This window comes from Lepidochelys kempii, chromosome 7 (genome assembly GCF_965140285.1).
Source record: "Lepidochelys kempii isolate rLepKem1 chromosome 7, rLepKem1.hap1, whole genome shotgun sequence".
NCBI classification, from domain to species: Eukaryota; Metazoa; Chordata; order Testudines; family Cheloniidae; genus Lepidochelys; species Lepidochelys kempii.
Window position 1 is genome coordinate 15,730,082 of NC_136386.1, and position 21,035 is coordinate 15,751,116.

Below are 21,035 nucleotides of genomic sequence, written 5' to 3' on the forward strand. Positions count from 1 at the left end.
TTTTGCATAGTTAATAGCAGGAGCCAGAGATCAGAGCATGACACAACATAGTGCGATCGCTGTATTATCCAGGAACAATGGGGTGAGTTGAGGATAAAGTTTCAGTCTTTACTTTGGTTTTCCTTCCACTGAGTCAAATGGATCTGATATAGGCAAAAATTGACAGCAGATGTCAGCTGTAAAAATCTTGTATCGCTTGTACCAACCAGAATATATTACATGCAAATGGGAGGAGATCTAAAATTCCTTTAAAGCAGTTAATTTACCCTTCAGAGATTGAGAGGGTCTAAGAATACGAAGAAGAGTTCATCAGTCTCCTGCTTTGAGTCTTGGCTTCCTGCTTTATGCTTGATGGCCAGACCCTGGGCTCTTGAATGTGTATTTGAAGTGTCCATTGACTTCAGTGGGAGTTCTGAATGCAGAGCTATTGGCAGAATTTAACCTGAAAATCGGAGTTATTATTAAATCTCAGAGACCTGTGTCTTTCTCACTTTTTCTTCCTAGGTGGAAGTAATAAAGAAGGCATATATGCAAGGTGAGGTAGAGTTTGAGGATGGAGAGAACGGTGAAGATCTTGCAGCATCTCCTAGGAACGTGGGGCACAACATTTACATACTAGCTCATCAGGTATAACTGCATTTATAGCTATGGCAGTGTCTAATGAGTACAAGAGTGAAGATTAGTAAGTAATCTAGTTTTTATCAAGATTTGCTTTAATTGCCCAACTGATGCCTTTGTAGTTAGGAGAGAATTCTTCTTCAAGAGGTGCATGGTGGAACTGAACACAGTATCCTTATCTCTTCTTTCTATATCCCCATAATTCCCAATGGGAGTCAAACCTAATCTTTACCCTAACACATTCAAAAATGGAAATTCTGCACATGTATAACAATGAGAGGAGGAGCTAAGGACTTTGTTCTTTTATAATGGGGAATTGCCAGCTTCTTTGTCCTTACTGATGACATTTCCAATAGTACATGTTTCAAGATCTTGAAGGCACTGGGATAATACGTCTTACTTATTTATCATTTACATCCAGTGCTTCAGTTTTATGTCCCATATGAAATTCTTGTCACTAATACAGTATTTAAATTAGGCAACGGAATTCCATCCCTGCTTCTAATGTCCACAGCCACTGCTATCTGAACTGTTGGCGCAATTGAGCCACTTCCTTGAATTTGTGTTGTTGTCTTTAAAAACATTACACAGGCTAGTCTCTGCCGTGGTACCATCCAGTACTGCTCTGTCCCCATCCACTCTACTGGAGCCTGGTCCAAACATATTTGTTAATCCTGTTGTACTTTCCAAACATCAATACAAGACCATGGAAGGAGTAAGCAAGAGCTCGTAGTATATTGGATATGTCCAGTAGGAATTCCTTGTTGGTGTTGCCCATGAGTAGATCAAACCACCATTCTGCCACTTTTAAAATGGTCGGAGTTTAAAGCTTTGTAGTACCATCTCACTATTATTGCCACTACTATTAGTAGAAGCAAAATCTTCCACCATCCTTCCTTTAGGTACTTGAATTATTAGAGTCCTACCTAAGAGCTGTACACAACTTGAGAGCTGACGTGTGTGGAAGGGTGGATTGTACCAGAATCCCCAGAGAACCTTTCTCAAGTCAGACAGGATAGTGGAGAACTTGCGAAGGGAGGAATACAGCATGGATATCAAACAAAAAAGCCAACTCCTCTGGTCACATTCTCTCTCCCAAAATAGATCTAAATGGTGCCTGGTTGAAATATAACCAACCTTCTGCCAACTTCTGTGCACTGTTTCTTTTTTTCCATCAAAAATTAGAAATTAATGTTAGAGAGACATCTTGTGTCTTCCACTCCCTTTGTCGTGCTTTATTTTAGTTGGCTCGTCATAACAAAGAGCTGCAGAATATGCTGAAGCCTGGAGGTCAGATAGAAGGAGATGAAGCTCTGGAGTTCTATGCCAAGCACACAGCACAGATTGAGGTAAAGAAGGAAATAGTGAATGCCAGTTCATGCTGGATTGGGTGTCCCTAAGGATGCAAAAAATCACTTTCCTGGGAGGAAGACTCCCGTTAAAAACAGTTTCTCTGTTAAGTGCATTTTGATTCTGGTGCTTGTCTTAAAGTAGCTACCTAGATGTGGATTATTCTGTCTTCCATGTGAGTATATGGCTTTTTTCCTGGAGGAACTATTTTTGAACTGTCTGAGTGGATACCCTGACTCTGGCTCAGTTTTATAGGCAGAACTACAGAGAAGCCTACTTGCAAATTGAAGTGCGACTTGAATCAAGAGAATATGGTTTGGCCAATACGATCACTGAATCCATAGGGCAAGTTAGAGCATATTTATAACACTTTTTTCCTACTAAATGAGATTTGACCAGACATTAAGCCAAATTAGAGTGTTTTTGAAAACTCAACTGGATGTCATGGGGTGATTTTTAGAAGCTTGTGTAACATGTAAGATAACAGCAATCATAAGTAGCTCCTATATATAAAACAGTTGTTGATTTTGCTTGTACTCTGTGAGTGTGTTGGTATTTTCTATGGTGACTAAGTTAGACACCCAAATTCCATTGAAATTCAAAAGAGTTGAGAATTCTAAAAATCCTAGCTTAGAAGAGTAATGCCATGTTAAGAGTATAAAAGATATTGTAATGCAAGGTCAGTGTAAAGTAAGTAGTAAATTACTGTCATAATGTTCTAATAAACCACTGATCCAATGGTTTTGAGATTTAAATTGTAGAATTTCAGTACATTTAAAAAGTATCTGACATTACCACATTCCTGTTATTTTGAAACAACGCACAAAAAACAACCCTGCCAACTCAAAAATCTGTATTGTCTAGATTGTTAGATTGGACCGTACGATGGAGCAAATAGTCTTCCCTGTGCCAAGTGTATGTGAATTCCTCACCAAGGAATCTAAACTACGGATATACTACACCACAGAAAGAGATGAACAAGGCAGTAAGATCAATGATTTCTTCTTGAGATCAGAAGACCTCTTCAATGAAATGAACTGGCAAAAGAAATTGAGAGGTAGGTTGGAAATACTAATGTCTCAGGCTGAAGAAAAGTTGTGTTTTATAATAAAAGGTCTTCAGAATACTAAACCTTGATTTCATAGCGAATCTTTTCCCAGTGTGGTAATGACACTGAATTGTCATTCAGGTGAGTTTTACTCTGTGATTTTCCTACAAGACTAGAACATAATCTGTGTTTTCTGCCCAATATTTTAAAATTCTAAACTAATATTTCTATTTGGATTATCTAAAACAAACCTGCATTTCTGTCTGAGGCTCTTGTACAGTTGTCACCATTAAAAAGTCAGCATTTGCCAACAATGACACTTTGTCAGTGTCAGAGAATGCGGTTATTTCCTATCTATGTGCTGGGAATAACTGTGGTATCTGTTGGCAAATGTTGCCCTCCTGGACTCTAGTTATTAATGCACTTGCTTAGAATGCCCCAGAGTGCCCTTCTAAATGAAATACGAAACAATTCCACTGCCTATGCAATTCTACATTTCCTATAGTAAGCATAGACAGTGAAATTGTTTGTAGTATAAGTTGTACAACTCCAGAGAGACCCAAGCCAGTTAAACTAATGTGACAACAATTGCTTTGCAAGACTTTCTCTTGACATTAACAGCCAGAACTTGCCTTCAGACTTATGTGCAGAGCTCTCAATGGAGTCAAGGGAAGTTGAGCATCTTAAGCCCTAAAGGACTAATGAAAACTGAATATATGGCTCCAGCTGCTGGGATAAACTTAGAAAAGTGATTTTTCTAATAGATAAAAATAAACTATAATCCTATTACTTTAAAGCAGGAAAGTTATGTGTGGATCAGATACAATCTAAAACTTATGCAACTCCCCTGAAGTATATTTGACCTGTCTGGTGAATACTGAATGGAGTGGCTAGCTATTTCAACATTAACAATAGCATTATATTTTTGATAGAATCAGAATCTTGTGTAATAATATAGTTAGCAATGCATGCTATGAAACACTTTGGGGAAGTGGTCAACTATATTTATTGACATAATCATTCAAATAAAGTTGGTTGTGTTTTGTTTCTTGTCTGGTTGAAACTTAACTCTAGGTTTCCAACTAAAGAGTTTCATTAAAATTGTAATTCCAGGCTTCTGAGGCCTTGTCTACACTACTGGGGTAAGTCGACCTAAATTACACTACTCCAGCTATGTAAATAAGGCAGCTTAGGTCAACTTACTGCAGTATCTACACTGTGCTGCGTCGACGGGAGATGCTCTCCCATCGTCTTACCTTACTCCTCTCGTTCTGGTGGAGTACTGGAGTCGACCAGAGAGCACTGTGGGGTCAATTTTCAACCCCCACTACATCGATCCCAGCAGCGTCGATCCCAGTAAGTGTAGACATGGCCTGAGAGACTTAGATCTGCCTTCTGATCTTTTAGAATGGCATATACACCTTAGTTGTCGGTATGCTGGTGTGGTCCAGGGAAGGTAGGCACTGCTCAGTGTTCTACTCTTTCTGGAATAGTAAGATGTGTCCCAATATGAACTGGTACTACAGGGCATTAGCTTGCAGTACATTCAGTTTTGCAATAGATTTCAAAATCATTGATGGCAAAGCATCTGTTTTCTCCCTATGGTCAGGTAGCCAGTTACTAGCATATTTGCAAGTCTCCCATGCTAGATTCAGTGAACACTCAGGCAAGCCTACCGAAACCAGGGTGAGATTCTCCACAGGGCAGAGAGCCGGTGCCACATTCTGAATGCAGGTGCAAGGTAGTGTTTGTGGCTCTGTGTGGACCCTCCGTACTGAATTTAATTCCGCACAAACAGGTTTCCAGCTGGTCACAAATGCCTTCAGTTTCAAGCCATATTAAAAACAAAAAAGAACATGGAGAACAATGCATCATATGCCCAAAGCGTTGATGCATATAATTTCAGTGAGGTCGTGCATGTGTCTAGGTTTAGATGCAATGAAGTTTGGTATTTTTATGATGACTGCATACCTTAGTATTTGCCATTCCTTAGCATTTGGCTCATCAACACGTTTGCCTTTTATGTGCCTTTCAGTTCAATGTATAATGAGGCATTATATAATTTTTTTACTCATATTTAGCCTCTTAATAACGTTGAGAATACCTGTTAAGAAGGAGAATGATTTGTTAGGGCTCAGGGAGAGAGAGATGTTGTGAGACTCTGGGGCTTTGCATTCATTAATTTATCCTCATATGTAACTCATGAGTTATGCTTTTTTAAAGTCTCTTCCCTCAACTTTGCTGTGAGCTCCTTTCCTTTCACTGCACCATGACATCTCTATGTATGTACTTTTCCTTTTTGGCAGGAGGATGCTTGATATGCTTCCCTTTAATGATTGCAAGAACTACCGACTTCTGCAGAGCACCCACCATCATGCAGTATGCCTGCAGTAGTTAAATTCCAGGGGATTTTAATTTGATGCAGATGGTTTTACTCAGTGATGAGCTGCCAAAATCTTAACAACTGGTTCCCTCCTCACCCCACGAGGGGGTCGTTGCCCACCCCCGCCCCCCGGGACTCTTGCCCCATCCAACCCTCCCGTGTTCCTTGATGCCCCGCCCCAGGACCCCGGCCGCATCCATCCCTGTCTCCTGACTGCCCCCAGAACCGGGCAGGAGGGTCTTGTGGGCCACCGTGAGTGCCCACCCCACCCCTAAGAGCCAGAGGGACCTGCCGGGGGGTGAGGTGGGGAGTCCCAGAGGTGCATACCTGGAGCAGCTCCCAGGAAGCATCCGGCAGGTCCCTCTGGCTCCTTGGGGCGGGAGAGCGTAGCTGGGGGAGAGCAGCCGCTCCCCCCACTGATCACATCAAAAGTAGCGCCTTAGACACCGACTTTGTGGGTGCTCCAGGGGAAAATTTGGTGGGTGCAGAGTGCCCACTGGCAGCTCTCCTCCCCTCCGCATCCGCCCCTGAAAGCACCGCTCCGCCCTGCTTCTCCGCCTCCCCCCCCCCCCCCCCGGCTTCCCGTGAATCAGCTGTTCAGTGGGAAGCCTGGGAGGGCTGTGAAGCAGGCAGCGGCCTCACACTCAGGCCGAGTGTGGCGGAGGTGCGCTGGGGCGAGGAGCGGTTCCCCTGTGCGCCCCCCCTCGGGTTACCTGCTGCGGCGTGGGCGGCCCTCCTTGCGCCCCCCCACCCCAGCTCACCTCTGCCTCCCAGGGCCTGAGCGGGAAGCTGCGGCCTGCTTCTCAGCCTGCCCCAGATTCCCGCGCGAACAGCTGATTTGCAGGAAGCTGGGGGACGGGGGGGCGGAGGCGAAGAAGCAGGGCGGGGCGGTGCGTTCAGGGGAGGAGGCAAAGCGGAGGTGAGCTGAAGCCGGGGGGGGCGGGGCGGGGAGCTGCTGGTGGGTGCTCCAGATTTTCCAAATTTTCCCCTTGGGTACTCCAGCCCTGGAGCATCTGTGGAGTCGGCGCCCAAGGCGCCACTTTTGCCAGTTAAATTTAGAAGCCCTTTTAGAACTGGTTGTCCCTCACGGAACCACCGGTTCTAAAAGAGCTTGTAAATTTAACAACCGGTGGGAACCAGCTCCAGCTCACCACTGGGTTTACTGTAAGATAGCTTCTCGGAGTGCTCTCCTTTTCATCTTAACTGGTCCATGACCATTTCAGAAAATGAATCCTTTAGCTCTGATCTGTGCTTCTTAATTCTGGCTGTAGAGATTATTATAATTAGGATTGAGGTTGTTGGGGGTTTTTTTTGGGGAGGGGGGCGGGAGTTGTTTTTAGTGTTTTGTACACATTCTTAAATAAGAGTTTTAAAAGGTGCAGCTGTTGAGTTACCAGCATTGTACTATGTAGCTACATTTCTGGGAGAAAGCGTTTGCATCTTTGGCTTACAGTAGTGTACTAAATTAGAAGCCCAATTGGCTGCTGTCTCATGTTTATGGGGTACCATGGTGTTATTACTGGCATACTATGAAGCTGTTTTAAGTATTTAACATCTTGGCTAAATTTTTTGTCTTACTGTAATGTGGACATCCTATATTTTGCACATTAATTCAGAGCTAGATTACACAGTGACTAAAACGCCAACAGCCAGTCTATACAGGCAATCCTACAGTTGCTACCCAGCTTGCTGCAATAGAGGGGAATATTTAAGAATGGTAGAAAGTCTCGTGTAGACAAGCCTGTCAATGATAGCCGGTAGAACTGCACAGCAAAGAGTGATGCAGCCAGAATCTTCTCACCCTTGCTAACGCATACCAACTTTCACTCTCCTAATCACCTCGAGGGTTTTGGATCTACTGAGTGCAAATTATAATGGGGGAAAACTTAACTATTTTCTGTGTGCACAGGGATTTCTGGGGAGACAACCTGTTCTTTGAAGTCATTCTCATGCTGCTGCTAAAATAATTTGTATTCCGAAAGCTAGTGTCTGTTTTAACATTTGGTCCTTTGTCTGAAAGGCCAATCAAATAAACTTCAGAACAAGTGGTGGTTTTTACTGCAGTTGCTCTAGTGCTTCTCTGCAAAGTGTAAATAAAGAGGGCGTTGATGGAGGTATAGTGTCTTTCCACAAGCCTTGGATGTCTTTGAAAGACTCACTTTTTTCTCTTCCTTTGCAGCTCAACCTGTATTGTACTGGTGCTCTCGCAACATGTCCTTCTGGAGCAGTATTTCATTTAACCTTGCGGTCCTTATGAACCTACTTGTAGCATTTTTCTATCCATTCAAAGGAGTCCGAGGAGGTACTAATATTTGAGACATTTTTTAAAAAAAAAAGTGAACAGATTAGATGCAATGCATCAAATTCTTCCCTTACTTACACCTGTGTAACCCTGTTAACTTCAGTGAGAATACTTGGGTGTAAATGAGGGTAGAAATTGGCTTTTGGGGGGTGGGAGGACTTGTTAAAATTCTGATAGGTTTTTTTTTCTCTTGTACAATTTTATTGCTCCATTAATATTGCTTTAAATAATGCTTGCAAGGGGAAAATGGTGGGGGTTGGAGCAGGATTGAATTGCAGTGTTTTCTATTTAGTACAATCTACTTCGGAAATGTTTGCTAGCAAAATATTGGGTCTAATTTCTGTCTAAGTGGAAAAATTACCCAAGAAAGAAATCCGCAATAATTATGTGACTGTGCTGCTTTCAAGTTTTATTTCATAACTGTGTATTTTGCTAAACAATATGAAGAGCATTTATTTTTTACTTTCCTTTAGCTCACATCTTAATAAAGTTCTTTCAAAATAGCCCTGCAGTAGCTCTCAGTACTGTACAAAGGTGGGCGATCAACATTATCCATTTTTACAGGTGGGGAAAGTAAGGCACAGAGAAGTGAATTGCCCAATACCATATAATATGACAGTGGAAGACCCAGAACTAGAGCTTAGGACTTCTGTATGCCATTCTTTTGCCCCATCCTCTTCAACATACTGTAGTCGAGAAGTTGCCCAGAGGATTGAGGAAGAGCTTGCCAACCATGCTACTTTAGTCTGCAACAACCTGTCATTCAGCTCACTTCACAGAACTTTTAAAAGTTGTCCTTAAGATCACTGCTATAGAAGAAACTAGTGATGAGGTATGCAGATCTTGATGGGATTGTGTAGTCCCTGCTGAATCAAACAGTGACCTATGCTTGGGGTGATCATTTCTAGCTAGGGTTCAGAGCCAGTTCAGGGAGATACTTCTAGCTGGGGCTTAATTGGATTCAGCTGACCATACTTGGGCTCAACACCTTAGAGGAGTGGGTTACTCCCCAAGGGGAAGACACACATGGGATCATGTTAGCCAGAACACACAACTGGAAGCTATGGGGAAACTGAAGGTGCCATGCTGGATGTTTATATTTTATATGTAGAGGTTTGCTGCTTGTAAAACTGTATGGAAGAAATGTGCACCTAGAGGCTTTTACCACACTTCTCGTTCACCTCACCCTACAGAACCCCAGAAATAAAACCTCATCCAGGAGAGGGTGATTGATGAGCAAACTTCTGCTTCTCTTTCTTTCATCATTCTGACACTGGCCCTGCTGCAATATCCAAGGCATAATATACATATGAAATGCATCTAGGTAACAGGCAGACATATGCTCTCTCCTTTCTAATCCAGCTTGCCACTCCTCAGATCTCCTACTGGTGGTGTGGTGGGTTGCATGTTTCAAAGCTTCAACATCTCAACCATAGCCCAACTAAAGCCCAAAATCCAGTGAGCCCTTCGTGTGAAATGAAAGCCACCAGAAAGAATGCCACAAAAATAGTAAAGGAACAAGGTGAATTTAAGAGGGCCTTAATTTATCAATTTAGTATTTGATGCTGAGCTACAGGAGCAGTGGCGTAGAGGCAGATCAGCGCAGATAAGTTAAATGGGGATCTAAAACGATGTCCGTCTTTTCCAATGAGGGCGTTGAGACAGTATGTCTCATGTTAGACCAAGATCTCTGACATTCTGGTGAGAGGGTTGTTTGGGAGGGTGGAGCTGGATTAAATTCTGGAATGTGTAGGATTCTTGTTTCTGCAGGAATTTTCTCTTCTGCCACAAGATACAGTAAAATGTGCAATTATCTGGGTACTGGTCTCACCGGTGGTTGGAAAGATTTAGTAAGTGCAAGCAAACAGTCCCCAAATTTCTATGTCTAGTTTCAAAGATCAGAAGTAAAATTTTAAATCAGATTTTTATGGCTGTTAGCATAATGTCTAATAAACAGCTTATGTGGGATTATGAGTTACACCTTTTGAGTCTAATGGAAAGGACCTCAGTGTTCTGAGTAAGATGGGAAAAGAAATAATCATTCTTCTTCAAGTGCTTGCTCATGTTGATTCCATTCTAGGCGTGTGTGCGCCCACATGCACAGTCCTCGGACATTTTTGCCTTAGCAGTATCTGGAGGGTTGGCTGTAGCGCTCTCTTGAGTGCCTCGCTCATGCGTTAGTATGTTAGGTGATGCTGACCTTACGCCCTCTCAGTTCCTTCTTACGGCCCGTGATGGTTGGTCAGAGCGCCTTTTCTTGCATTGCAACAGCATTAGTAGTTCTTACAGTCCATTGTTCTGCCTCCTTTGTTAGTTGATAGGTACTTAGCTAGACCTTTAAGTTAAGTGTTAGGACTTGGCTACACTTGCAAGTTACAGCGCAGTAAAGGAGCCCCGGGCGCACTAGCTCACTACCCGCCCACACTGGCCAGGCACATAGAGCGCTCTGACTCTGCGGCTACAACTCTGCTGGTACTCCACCTCGGCGAGTGGAATAACGTTTGCTGCGCCCCTGCTGGAGCACCACAGCGTCGGTGTGAATGAGGTGTTGCATTATTGCACTCTGATCAGCCTCCGGAGATGTCCCATAATCCCCTTAAGTCAAGTGGCCACTCTTGTCATTGTTTTTGAATCACTGTAGGAATGCGGATATGCCCTTTGAAAGCTCTGTTTCTGACTGCTTCTGACTCCGTTTCGGGCTGCTTATCTGTTCTGAGACAAAGCAACCATTAGTGTGGAATGCTGTGTGTGTGAGAGAGAGAGAGAGAGAGAGAGAGAGAGAGGTGGGGGGACAAGGGTGGCCTGCTGCTGTCTGAACTTACAAGACAGCATGCTGACATTCTCTCAGCCCCCTAAAAACCTACTGTCTCTCCCCCCACATACACACAACACACTCCCTGTCACACTCCACCACCACCCCCATTTGAAAAGCACGTTGCAGTCACTTGCATGCTGGGATAGCTGCCCGTAATGCACTGCGCCCAATGCCGCTGCAAGTGCCGCAAATGTGGCCACGACCATGCGCTTGAAGCGGTCAGTGTGAACAGACTGTCGTGCTTTCCCTACTGCGCTCTACGAAGGCTGGTTTAACTCAAAGTGCTCTACATCTGCAAGTGCAGCCATGCCCTCAGAGTAGTTGTTTAGGAGTTAGTCACGGCTGGGACTTTGCCTCGGAGCGAAGCATGCCCCATTCCCCAGGCTTTGTCATGTTCATCGTGCAGCCGGCTGATGCCCATTAGTGAGCACGGGAGCTATTTCAAGTGTTTGGGGGAGTCCCACAGAAAGGATAAGTGCAGGATCTGCAAAAACTTGTGCCCTCAAACTCAGAAGGAGCAGGATATCTGCTTGAGAGTCCTCCTCATGGAGGCTGCTCTTCATCCTATCTCAGAGCCCTCTTGATCGGACTCCACACCTGGTACCTTGGCATTCGTGCGCAGCGCAGTCCCAGCACCAGAACTCTCCCAGCACCGTTCCCCCTCCCTGGTACTTAAGAAGAGGTCGAAGTTGACAGGCCCACCGGCACCACAGAAAACAGGGACTTCAGGCAAAGAACCTGTCTCAGGCTACGTGCCCACCCCAGAGTTGCTGAGGGGTACCGCTGTGGTTGGAACTCCTGTTCCAGCCAGGGACCCACCTTCGACTCCTGGGAATGGCAAGGGATCCCGGCCCCTACTAGGGTCATCTGTGCCTCAAGCAGGCCCAGTGGCCAAAGAGCAAGCAGACCAACTGGCACCGCAGACGTCAAGCCAGGCAACGGACCCAGCCAAGGCCCCAGCATCTCTGGGCAAACCGGTTATGGGACCGCCCCCTAATGCAGCAGAGCATCTCTGGATCACAGGTGTTGGTCCCCATCACCGTGGCCTCGGATCCCGGCACCACAGCCTTGGTCCCCAGTTAGAAGACTCATGTACCTGACGCCAAGGTCTCTGCCTGCAATGCATGGGACACCTGAGTCATGACGCCGATCCCCGTACCCGTGGTATCACTGCCAGAGTTCACCACGGCACAGATCACCATCACCGAGGCGTTCTCCCAGGCATCGATTCCCTCCTGTTGCGGGATCGTTACCAGTCACGGCACTGGTCTCTGGCTCCCAAGTATCGCTCTTCAGGCAGGTGCTGGTCCTAGCCCCCTCCTTACCAGTCGCTGACGAGGGTCAGCCAACAGATTCAGCTCCGCCCTGGTCACCAGAAGGGCAATGGTCCGAGCCTGAAGGGGAGTTCAGCCCTCATCTAGAAAATCCGAATCACCACAGGCCTGCGAGACCAGCATGGCTCCTGTGGCAGTAGTATGGAGGCAGGGGCAATGGCCCACTCAGTGGCAGTACTGGAACCCGTGGGGTGTACCTGTTATGCTGGTCCTGTACTCCCCCGGTTCCTCCCAGGCCGCATCGGACAAGCTGCCCCCAGCGCAGCCAGCACCTGAGTCGGAGCATGGTGCCGAATCCAATGCGGGGGTGACACAGCAGGCCCCAGTGCCCAAGGAACTGTTCCCGGATGAGCAAAGGGAAGCCGCCCCTCCCCTTGCTGTGTAGTCATCTTTGTCATCTCCGGATGAAGAAGTGGTGTCTCAGGCTACGTGCCCACCCCGGAGTTGCTGAGGAGCCCCCCCCCCTCCCCTCCAATGACTTGAAGGAGTACCAGGCTCTGCTCAAGAGGTTGGCTGCCAAACCGAACTTGGAGGTCAAGGAGCTAGTGGAGGAGTCCGACAACCTCTTTAATGTTATGCTCTCCTCCAGCAGGTCCTTTTGGGACCAGCAGAAAGCCCTCCACCAGAGTGACCTACCTGGCCAAATGGAAGCGTTTTGCTTGTTGGACCTCAGATAAAGGTATTCAGGCTGAGCGGGCCTCGCTGCAATTGATCCTGGACTACCTTCTGCATCTCAAGCTCCAATGCGTGTCCACTATTTAAACCTTCTGTCTGTCACCTGAGGGTAGGTCGGTTTTCGCCCAGGACATGACTGCCTGGTTCCTCAAGGGCATCGCGTGCCTCTACCTGCACCATGGATCTGCAACTTGTGCTGTCACAGCTCACGGGACTCCCCTTTGAGCCTCTGGCTTCCTGCTCTCTCCTTCTGCTGTCCTGGAAGGTCATCGCGCTCCTAGCTATGATAACATCCACCTGCTGGGTCTCCGAGATGAGGGCACTTACCTCAGAACTGCCCTATAAAGTCTTCTACAAAGACGAGATCCGGCTGCAGCCACACCAGGCTTTCCTCCCCAATGTGGTCTCGCAGTTTCATATGGGCCACAACATTTACTTACCTGTCTTTTTTCCAAAGCCACAAAAGTTGGAGGAGGAGCAGCATAGCTTGCATTCCCTAGATGTCAGGAAGGTGCTAGGTTTCTACATTAAAAGGATCAAACCATTCTGCAAGCTGACACAATTGTTTGTCGTGGTGGCCAACAGGATGAAAGGTCGTCCAGTGTCCACTCAAAGAATTTCTTCTTGAATCACTGCCTGCGTTCACTGCTGTTAAAATCAGGCAAAGGTGCCACCTCCGGCAGTCGTAACCACCCGTTCAACCAGAGCGCAAGTCTCCTCAGCAGCTTTCCTAGCACAAGTGCCTATCCAGGATATCTGTAGGGCGGCCACCTGGTTGTCCGTCCAAATGTTCACGTCCCATTACACACTTACCCAGCAGGCCTGGGATGATCCTGGCTTCATTAGAGCAGTGTTATAAGCCGCTAGACTGTGAACTCTGAGCCCACCTTCAAGGATACTGCTTGTGAGGCATCTAGAATGGAATCGACATGAGCACGCACTCAAAGAAGGGAAAACGGTTACCTACCTTTTTGTAGCTGCTGTTCTTTGAGATGTGTAGCTCATGTCCATTCCATTACCCACCCTCCTACCCCTCTGTTGGAGTTGCCGGCAAGAAGGAACTGAGAGGGCATGGGGTTGGCAGCGCTTAATATAGCAACGCATGGGTGCAATACCCAAGAGGGCGCTATAGCTGAACCTATGAATACTGCTACAGCAAACATCTCCAATAACTGTGCGCGTGGGCACACACACACCTAGAAAGGAATGGACGTGAGCAACACACCTTGAAGAACAAGTGTTATGAAAAGATAGGTAACCATTTTTTTGGCCTTATAACTTTTAGGGACTTCATCTTGCAGATTCTCAACACCTCATGAACCATCTAATGCTTTGTTATTTATATAAAATCATTTTAAACCCTTGATTAGTTAAACAGCAATAAGCCTTTCAAAATCGATCATTTAGGGGAAAACTCTCATTTTTCCCAAATTAGCTGTTACTACTTAAGAAGGAGCATGGAGTCATCCTGAAAACATCTGCTCAATGAGCAGCAGCAGTGAAAAAGCTAACAGAATGCAAGAAACCATTAGGAAAGGGATAGATCAGACAGAAAATATCATAATGCTGCTATATAAATCCATGGTACGCCAACAACTTGAATCCTGCATGCAGTTCTTATCACCTCATCTCAAAAAAGATATATTAGAATTGGAAAAGGTCCGGAGAAGGGCAACAAAATTGATTAGGGGTACAGAACAGCTTCCATATGAAGACAGATTAAAAATGACTAGGACTGTTCAGTTAAGAAAAGAGATGACTAAGAGGGAATATGATAGAGGGCTACAAAATCATGAATGGTGTGGAGAAAGTGATTAGGGAAGTGTTATTTACCCCTTCACTAACACAAAAACCAAGGATCACCAGATGAAATTAATAGGCAGCAGGTTTAAAACAAACATAAGGAAGTACTTCTTCACACACTGCACAGTCAATCTGTGGTACTTGTTGCCATGGGAAGTTGTGAAGGCCAAAAGTACAACTGGATTCAAAAAAGAATTAGATGAGTTCATGGAGGACAGATCAATCAATGGCTATTGGCCAAGATGATAAAGGACGCAACCTCAAGCTCTGAATGTCCTGTGACAGGGTCGGGCCAGATGGCTCCAGGAGAGTAATAAAAGGCACATATATTAGCCCCAGGTTAAGTAAGTCCCTTTTCCCTTTGTAAGGTAACAGGGAAGGTTCCAGAACAATCAGGAACCTTCTGGAGACAATTAAGACAGACAGGCTGATTAGAACACCTGCAGCCAATCAAGAAGCTGTTAGAATCAATTAACGCAGGCTAATCAGGGCACCTGGGTTTAAAAGAGGAAAGTCCTATGGTGAGAATAAAGAAGGTGTTGGGAGGAGGCCAGGGAGTTGTAGCTGTCGCCTAGCTGCTCCAGGAGGCACTCTAGACAGCTGCCTGCCACAGGGCCCTGGGCTGGAACCCGGAGTAGAGGGCGGGCCCGGGTTCCCCTCAAACTTTCCAACTCCTGGTCAGACACAGGAGTCATCGACCTGGACTGTGGGTTCAGAAAAACGGCCAAGCTGAGGGCTTCCTTGAAGCTCCAAGGCGAGCAAATCCACCAATAAGCGCAAGACTCACCAAGGTAGAGGAGGAACTTTGTCACAGTCCCTAAACCTCCAACTGCCAGAAGCTAGAATTGAATGACAGGGGATGGTTCATTCGAAGTTGCCCTATTCTGTTTGTTCCCTCTGAAGCATCTGGCACAGAGACAGGATACTGGGCTAGATGGACCATTGTTTCAACCTTGTATGGCCATTCTTATGGTGTCTCTACATGGTTCAGGCCAGCTGGACTCTGAGCTGCTAAGTGCATAATACTGTGAGATTTACCACAGTGTAGAACGCCAAAATTTGCAAACTTGAATGCCTACAATTAGGTACCTAAATCCATATTTAGGCTTCTAAATAAGTGTCTGGGGTTTCCAAGATGCCGAGAATCTTCCATTGATCTCTGCAGGTGCATAGCACTTCTGAAAACGGACATGTCTTTCTGCCAGCAGATGTGCAACAGACTTCTGACACACCTCTTCTGATTAGGAGCATACATGTCTTAACTGAGATTCAGCTTTGGCCACAGATTGGTCATTCCCAACTGGAACTCTGTTTTCCAGGGGCTAAAACATTACTTCCACTATGCTCCCAGCCCCCTACTGTCCCCAGCAGCGAGGAATGAGTTTGTGACCTGAACTCTAATCTCTTTTCTATTCCCACACCTCCCACTTTGAGAAGGCAGCAGAATATGCTGCTGGGGCAGTCTTAAAAGTTCCCTTTAATAACAGCATTCCATTCCACTTATTCTAATGCTGATGAGCAGCCTGTGGTGTGGCTTTTCAAAAGCAGGTACTGCAGGCAACCTTGAAGGTGTCTTTAATTCTAGCTAGATTTGCAGGCCTGCTGTGAATGGCTGAAACTGAAGAGAGAGAATATATTAATGTTTTAGATTTTATTATAACTGTCAGAATATCAACACTTAAACAAGTGGCTAGATCCTTTAAAAGTGCATTCTCCCCTCTCCCTGGAATTCCGATGCCGAGTATATTCACTTCTTAAATGGTCTTTTGTACCTTCTCTCTGCTTTTCCCTCCCTGTGGCATATGTCACTTTCAAATCTGATGCCTCTGTTTTGAGCATTGCACCTTTGTTCGTTAGGGCTCTGCCGTGGCAGCCCTTTTGTCCAAAGTTTCTGAACACACTGTGCCGTCTCTGGGGGACATGGCTTTTGTTCATTCTTCTGTTGTTTTTCATTAATCTAAAATAAGTAGTTCAGACTGAAAGTATACGGTTGTTCTTCGTACATGGAAGAGCATAACTCTCCTTCTCTCCCCTCCCAGTCTTGTTTGAAAAAGCCTTCATTGTGCATGTGTTGACATGCTTACTGAGATGGAACAGTCCCCTCTGTTCTGGCACAGGAGCTGCAGAATGCTACAAAATTTAGGGAATCTCTCCCTCTGATCTGGTTCCTGCTGAGATACAAATGGTTTGGAAACATGCAACTCTTTTTATATGTGGCCTTTGTCATGAAAGGGATGCTTGTTCATGTTTGAAGTAGCCCCACAGTTTGCTAGTGTTGTAGGCTGGGTTTTTTTATGGCTCTTTAACTGAAGTGTATTTAGCCAGGCTGGCTGATGTTATATAACCAGCCAGGCGCATGGGACTCTCCGAAGAGAACTAAAAATACCAGGAAATGGCAAAAACTGGTAAAGCTTTCAGTTTATTTTTTTAAAAAAGTGTAATGGACGGGTATGATAGGAAGGTTAGGCCCAGGGTACTTATGTGGTCACTCTTCACCCTCCCATTCAGGGAAGCTACTGAGTACATTAGAAAATCGGTCTTCTATGTTTTCAAATGATAATGTGTCTAAGTAACGCACAACAAAATGAAGACTCCCTTTAATGATGATGCTTGACACACAATGCTTTATGTGTTCAAGTAATATACTTAATTAAAATGTAGTTACTCAGCTTCACCACTTATCAATCTGTAATGGCTGAACAGGTGGGTTAGTGATATTGCACAGTAATAACATTAAAATGGCATTTATCTGGCTAATCTTGGCTTTGTTATATTTGGTAGTTAGGAATATTGAATCTTCTTTTATTTTTTCCATCCTAGGTACACTGGAGCCCCACTTGTCGGGCTTACTCTGGACAGCTATGCTGATATCTTTGGCCATAGTTATAGCTCTTCCTAAGCCGCATGGTATCCGAGCTTTAATAGCTTCTACGATATTGCGACTAATATTTTCAGTAGGTTTGCAGCCTACTTTATTTCTTCTCGGTGCATTCAATGTAAGTATCATGTAGGTTTTCATTTAAATTCTCTTGCATTTTACATAAGAATTTCTTAACCACTCATGAAAATATCAGACTCTAAATACTCAATTGAGAACATTGAAGAGTAATTGGTGTAAAAAGTAATTTCCTAATTGGATTGGGGCTTTTCTTTAAAAATAGATTTGCTGTGCTGTGCTTCAGTTGGAAGTTTAAGAGCTCCAATGTGTCTCCCTGCTTTGTCACAGTCTAGTGACAGCTCCGAGCTCAGCTAGAAACGTTAAGAAATCTCGGTGACCCTACAGTACTTTGAGTTGTTTGCTCAAATGCTTCTCTTCTTCAGTCGCTGAGCTACGGAAGGTGGGAGTTTGTAAGATGTATCAAACAATAGGTGTCCCAAATGCTTGTAGCTTATCTGCCAGTCAAAAGTAGGACATTGAGCAGTTTGCTGCAGAGCAAATGTGCAAGTTCAGCCACCAGAAAGAACTTCAGTAAGACTCAAATTCAAACGTTTGTGGTCTGCAGGCAGAAGGGGTCTACCAAGTGAGCCAAATGGAAGCTTCTCTTTGACTAAGCCAATAGGAGCTGTGCAAAGGTCGTATCTCCTGGATGTCTTTTTGTGTATATATTATATAATTACCTTACAGTAGACAATTGAATTACACGTCTTGTTATCTAAATATGTTCTCAGTGCCACATATATGCCAATATGCTAGTCAGTCGTATCATCATTATTTGCTGTGGTAATGATTAACAGCTCCACTTGTGGTTGAGGAACCATTGATATTGGCATTTTTGTGTCCTGCGACACAAGCTAAAAATAGCTGGGTGATGGGAACCTGTATTTATTTTCTTATTAACACGTTACTGGGGATGTCTCAGAAATTTAAGTGCCTCTGTTCCAAGGAGCTATTTGTTTGAGGCCGATACATTTTGAGTGAAAAGTTAGTTTTACACTATTTTTTTTTAAAAGTCTTACCTCTTCCAACTGAGTGATTGTTTTTTGCAATCTCAAATATGTAGACGTATTCAGTCACAATTGAAAAGATTTTGTACGTCCTTTTTATAAGGGCCGGTTTTTTGCTCTTGGGTCAGTTTAGATTGGGCTGCATAAATAGACGTAACTGAGGGCAGAGTCTGACCCAAATGTATAAATTGCTCAAACATTCTACAAGTCCTTATTGCAGTTGTTGATCGAAAGATGTTGCTGAATTGCTACTGATTTAGAGTCTGCAATTGTCAGGCATGTGTTGCACACTATAGCTAACCTTGACTGTAATTATCTCTTTAGGTTTGTAATAAAATAATTTTCTTGATGAGTTTTGTGGGTAACTGTGGCACATTCACTAGAGGATACAAGGCAATGATCCTGGACGTGGAATTCCTTTATCATCTGCTATACCTTCTTATTTGTGCTATGGGGCTCTTCGTACATGAATTTTTCTATAGTTTGTTGGTAGGTATTCATCTTCTCTTTTGAAACGTTGTCTGTTTTTTTTTAAAGCCATCATCACAGTAATATCCAAAAGACATAAATGTGTCACTGTACAATCTACCCAAAAATAGAACCTAGGTTCTCCACTTCCAGTGTGGCTGCTGTCCTTGGTGGGGTCGTTTTTTAGTGGTACACCTCTACCCCAATATAACGCTGTCCTCGGGAGCCAAAAAATCTTACCGCGTTATAGGTGAAACCACGTTATATTGAACTTGCTTTGCTCCACCCAAGCACGCAGTCCACCCCCCCCCCCTCCCCGGAGCGCTGCTTTACCGCGTTATATCGGGGTAGAGGTGTAGTCCTTGTCAGGAGCCAAAACTCATGCTGTTTTAGCTTGAGAGTTTACTGGGGGGGACTTGCTCTGCCCCTGTGCTACTCCTGGTCTCCTTACCTCATAGATAAATGGAAGACTTGTAATTTCTTCTACTCCAGTACCGTACACAAGCATTACACATTGCTTTGTTGTAATTAAAATGTGGGATTTATGAATGTGTTCAATTGCAAAGAGGACTAATTTACAAGAATTTCCCCATTTCAGGCCCCATTCCCAGACAGCTAAGGTATTGGGGGAAGGATAAAAGCAGATTCCTTTGTGCCATTTCTTAGCTTGCCTAGACTATATAATTTGTCTCTGGTTTTAAGATTCGATAATAAATTGGCTTAAAATATCCTTAAAGTAACATTGATACCAGGTGAAGTATCCAAGTCTCAGCTAAGTCACCAATGGACACTACCCAGATCAGAAAACTCGCTACAAAATCTGGCACAGATAGCACGTAAATGGTAGTTACTTCAGGAGAAATCCTGGCAGGAATGAGAGGCAGATTGTTCTGAAAGGCAAGTGATGCTTCCCCAATGTCAGAAGCTGTACCAGTGACTTACAGTGAGTTTGGGTGCTTAGAATATTTGGGAACCTTTTTTTTTAATCTCTGACCATGATTCCAGGCCTTGGGAGAGTGACCAAGATCCCTTTCCTAAGCCTTCCCATTAGGTGCAGAACCTACAATGCATGACGCAATACTATTCAAAGTGTGTCATGAAAAAGTATGTCTATAGCAGGTGGGTGTCAATTTCTAAGCAACCCTCTACTTTGTTGCTGCTTGCTACATCATTGTGTATCTGTTTTCAATTGTTTCCTTTATTCCATTATGGAAAAATTGGGAAATGCAGTTTTACTGCCACAAATGTGTCATCGATGTATGACCGTTTACTCTTCTAGCATACAAATCTGCAATCTGATGACAAGGAAATATAGGAAAGGGGCAATAGCTTCCTGCAGACCTCATATGACCTCTATTCAGAGTTCTTTAAAGGGATATGCATAGGGTAAGCGGGTGGAGAGTGGGAGCTGGAGTTAGGTTTTTTTGCCATCTCATATTTTAACATTTATTTTGTCCCATCATTTGATAACTGACTGGTCCATATCAAGTTGGCGATAGGATAGATTTAGAAGAATGGGAAGTGAAGGAAGTATTTATGTCTATAAGGGAACAAAGACAAAACCCAGAAAAGATTAACCCACCACCACAAATCCACCTTTTCCAAAAAAACCCTTATTTTAAGCATGTCATCTTTCTTTATTTTTTTTAATTGAAGTTTAAAAAGACCTGCCAACTTTAACTTCTGAAGTAGGTTATACTTTTCAGTTTGGTGCTGAAAAGAGAGAATGTGAAGCAGAGATAATGTTTGAGAAAAGAGAGCGCACGTTATCTAGTGTGCTAAATACTCAGTACAGTACAAGAATGCTTGGTAAGTTGATAGCACTTAACCAGTCAAAGATCCCTAAGCATTTTACTAACATTAATCCACATAGCTGCTTAGCACACCTATGTGGTCACTGAAATAGAAGTATCCCCATTTTGCAGCAGAGGAAAGAGGTACAAAGAGGCCAGGTACCTTTGTACAAGTCACTAGCATAGTCAGGATTACCACCAAAGTCTTCTGACCTCCAACTCCTCTAATCCTTAACACATCATCAATTAGATGGTTACTTCAAGGGAGTTGGTGGGGGGGGGAGGTATATCGGGAAGGGGTAATGTAAAATCAGTTGGGTGGTTGTGCTATTCCATTTAGTTATTAGGTGATGCTCCAGAATTCTAAATTAACTATCTGCTTAACAAAGGGCGAACCTTAAAACATTGGAATTAGATTATTTACGTCCTACTCTGCCTTGCCCCAAAATGTAACATGCCACCAGTTTCGTTAGCAGTAAACTTGTGAAACGGCTTGACCTG

At 44.3% G+C, this 21,035-nt stretch overlaps 1 protein-coding gene across 7 annotated transcripts in view; it reads left to right on the forward strand.

The window, feature by feature from the left end:
• Positions 1–21,035, forward strand: part of ITPR1 (inositol 1,4,5-trisphosphate receptor type 1) — a 251,731-nt gene that overhangs the window by 202,584 nt on the left and 28,112 nt on the right. For 5 of the 7 annotated variants that reach the window (XM_078853566.1, XM_078853570.1, XM_078853565.1 and 2 more), the window contains 6 exons: positions 505–627; positions 1,863–1,967; positions 2,833–3,025; positions 7,579–7,701; positions 17,149–17,324; positions 18,598–18,762. In XM_078853566.1, the coding sequence (XP_078709692.1) occupies positions 505–627; positions 1,863–1,967; positions 2,833–3,025; positions 7,579–7,701; positions 17,149–17,324; positions 18,598–18,762 (885 nt within the window). The remainder of the gene's footprint in view (positions 1–504; positions 628–1,862; positions 1,968–2,832; positions 3,026–7,578; positions 7,702–17,148; positions 17,325–18,597; positions 18,763–21,035) is intronic. The other 2 variants (XM_078853568.1, XM_078853569.1) reach the window with 2 other exon arrangements.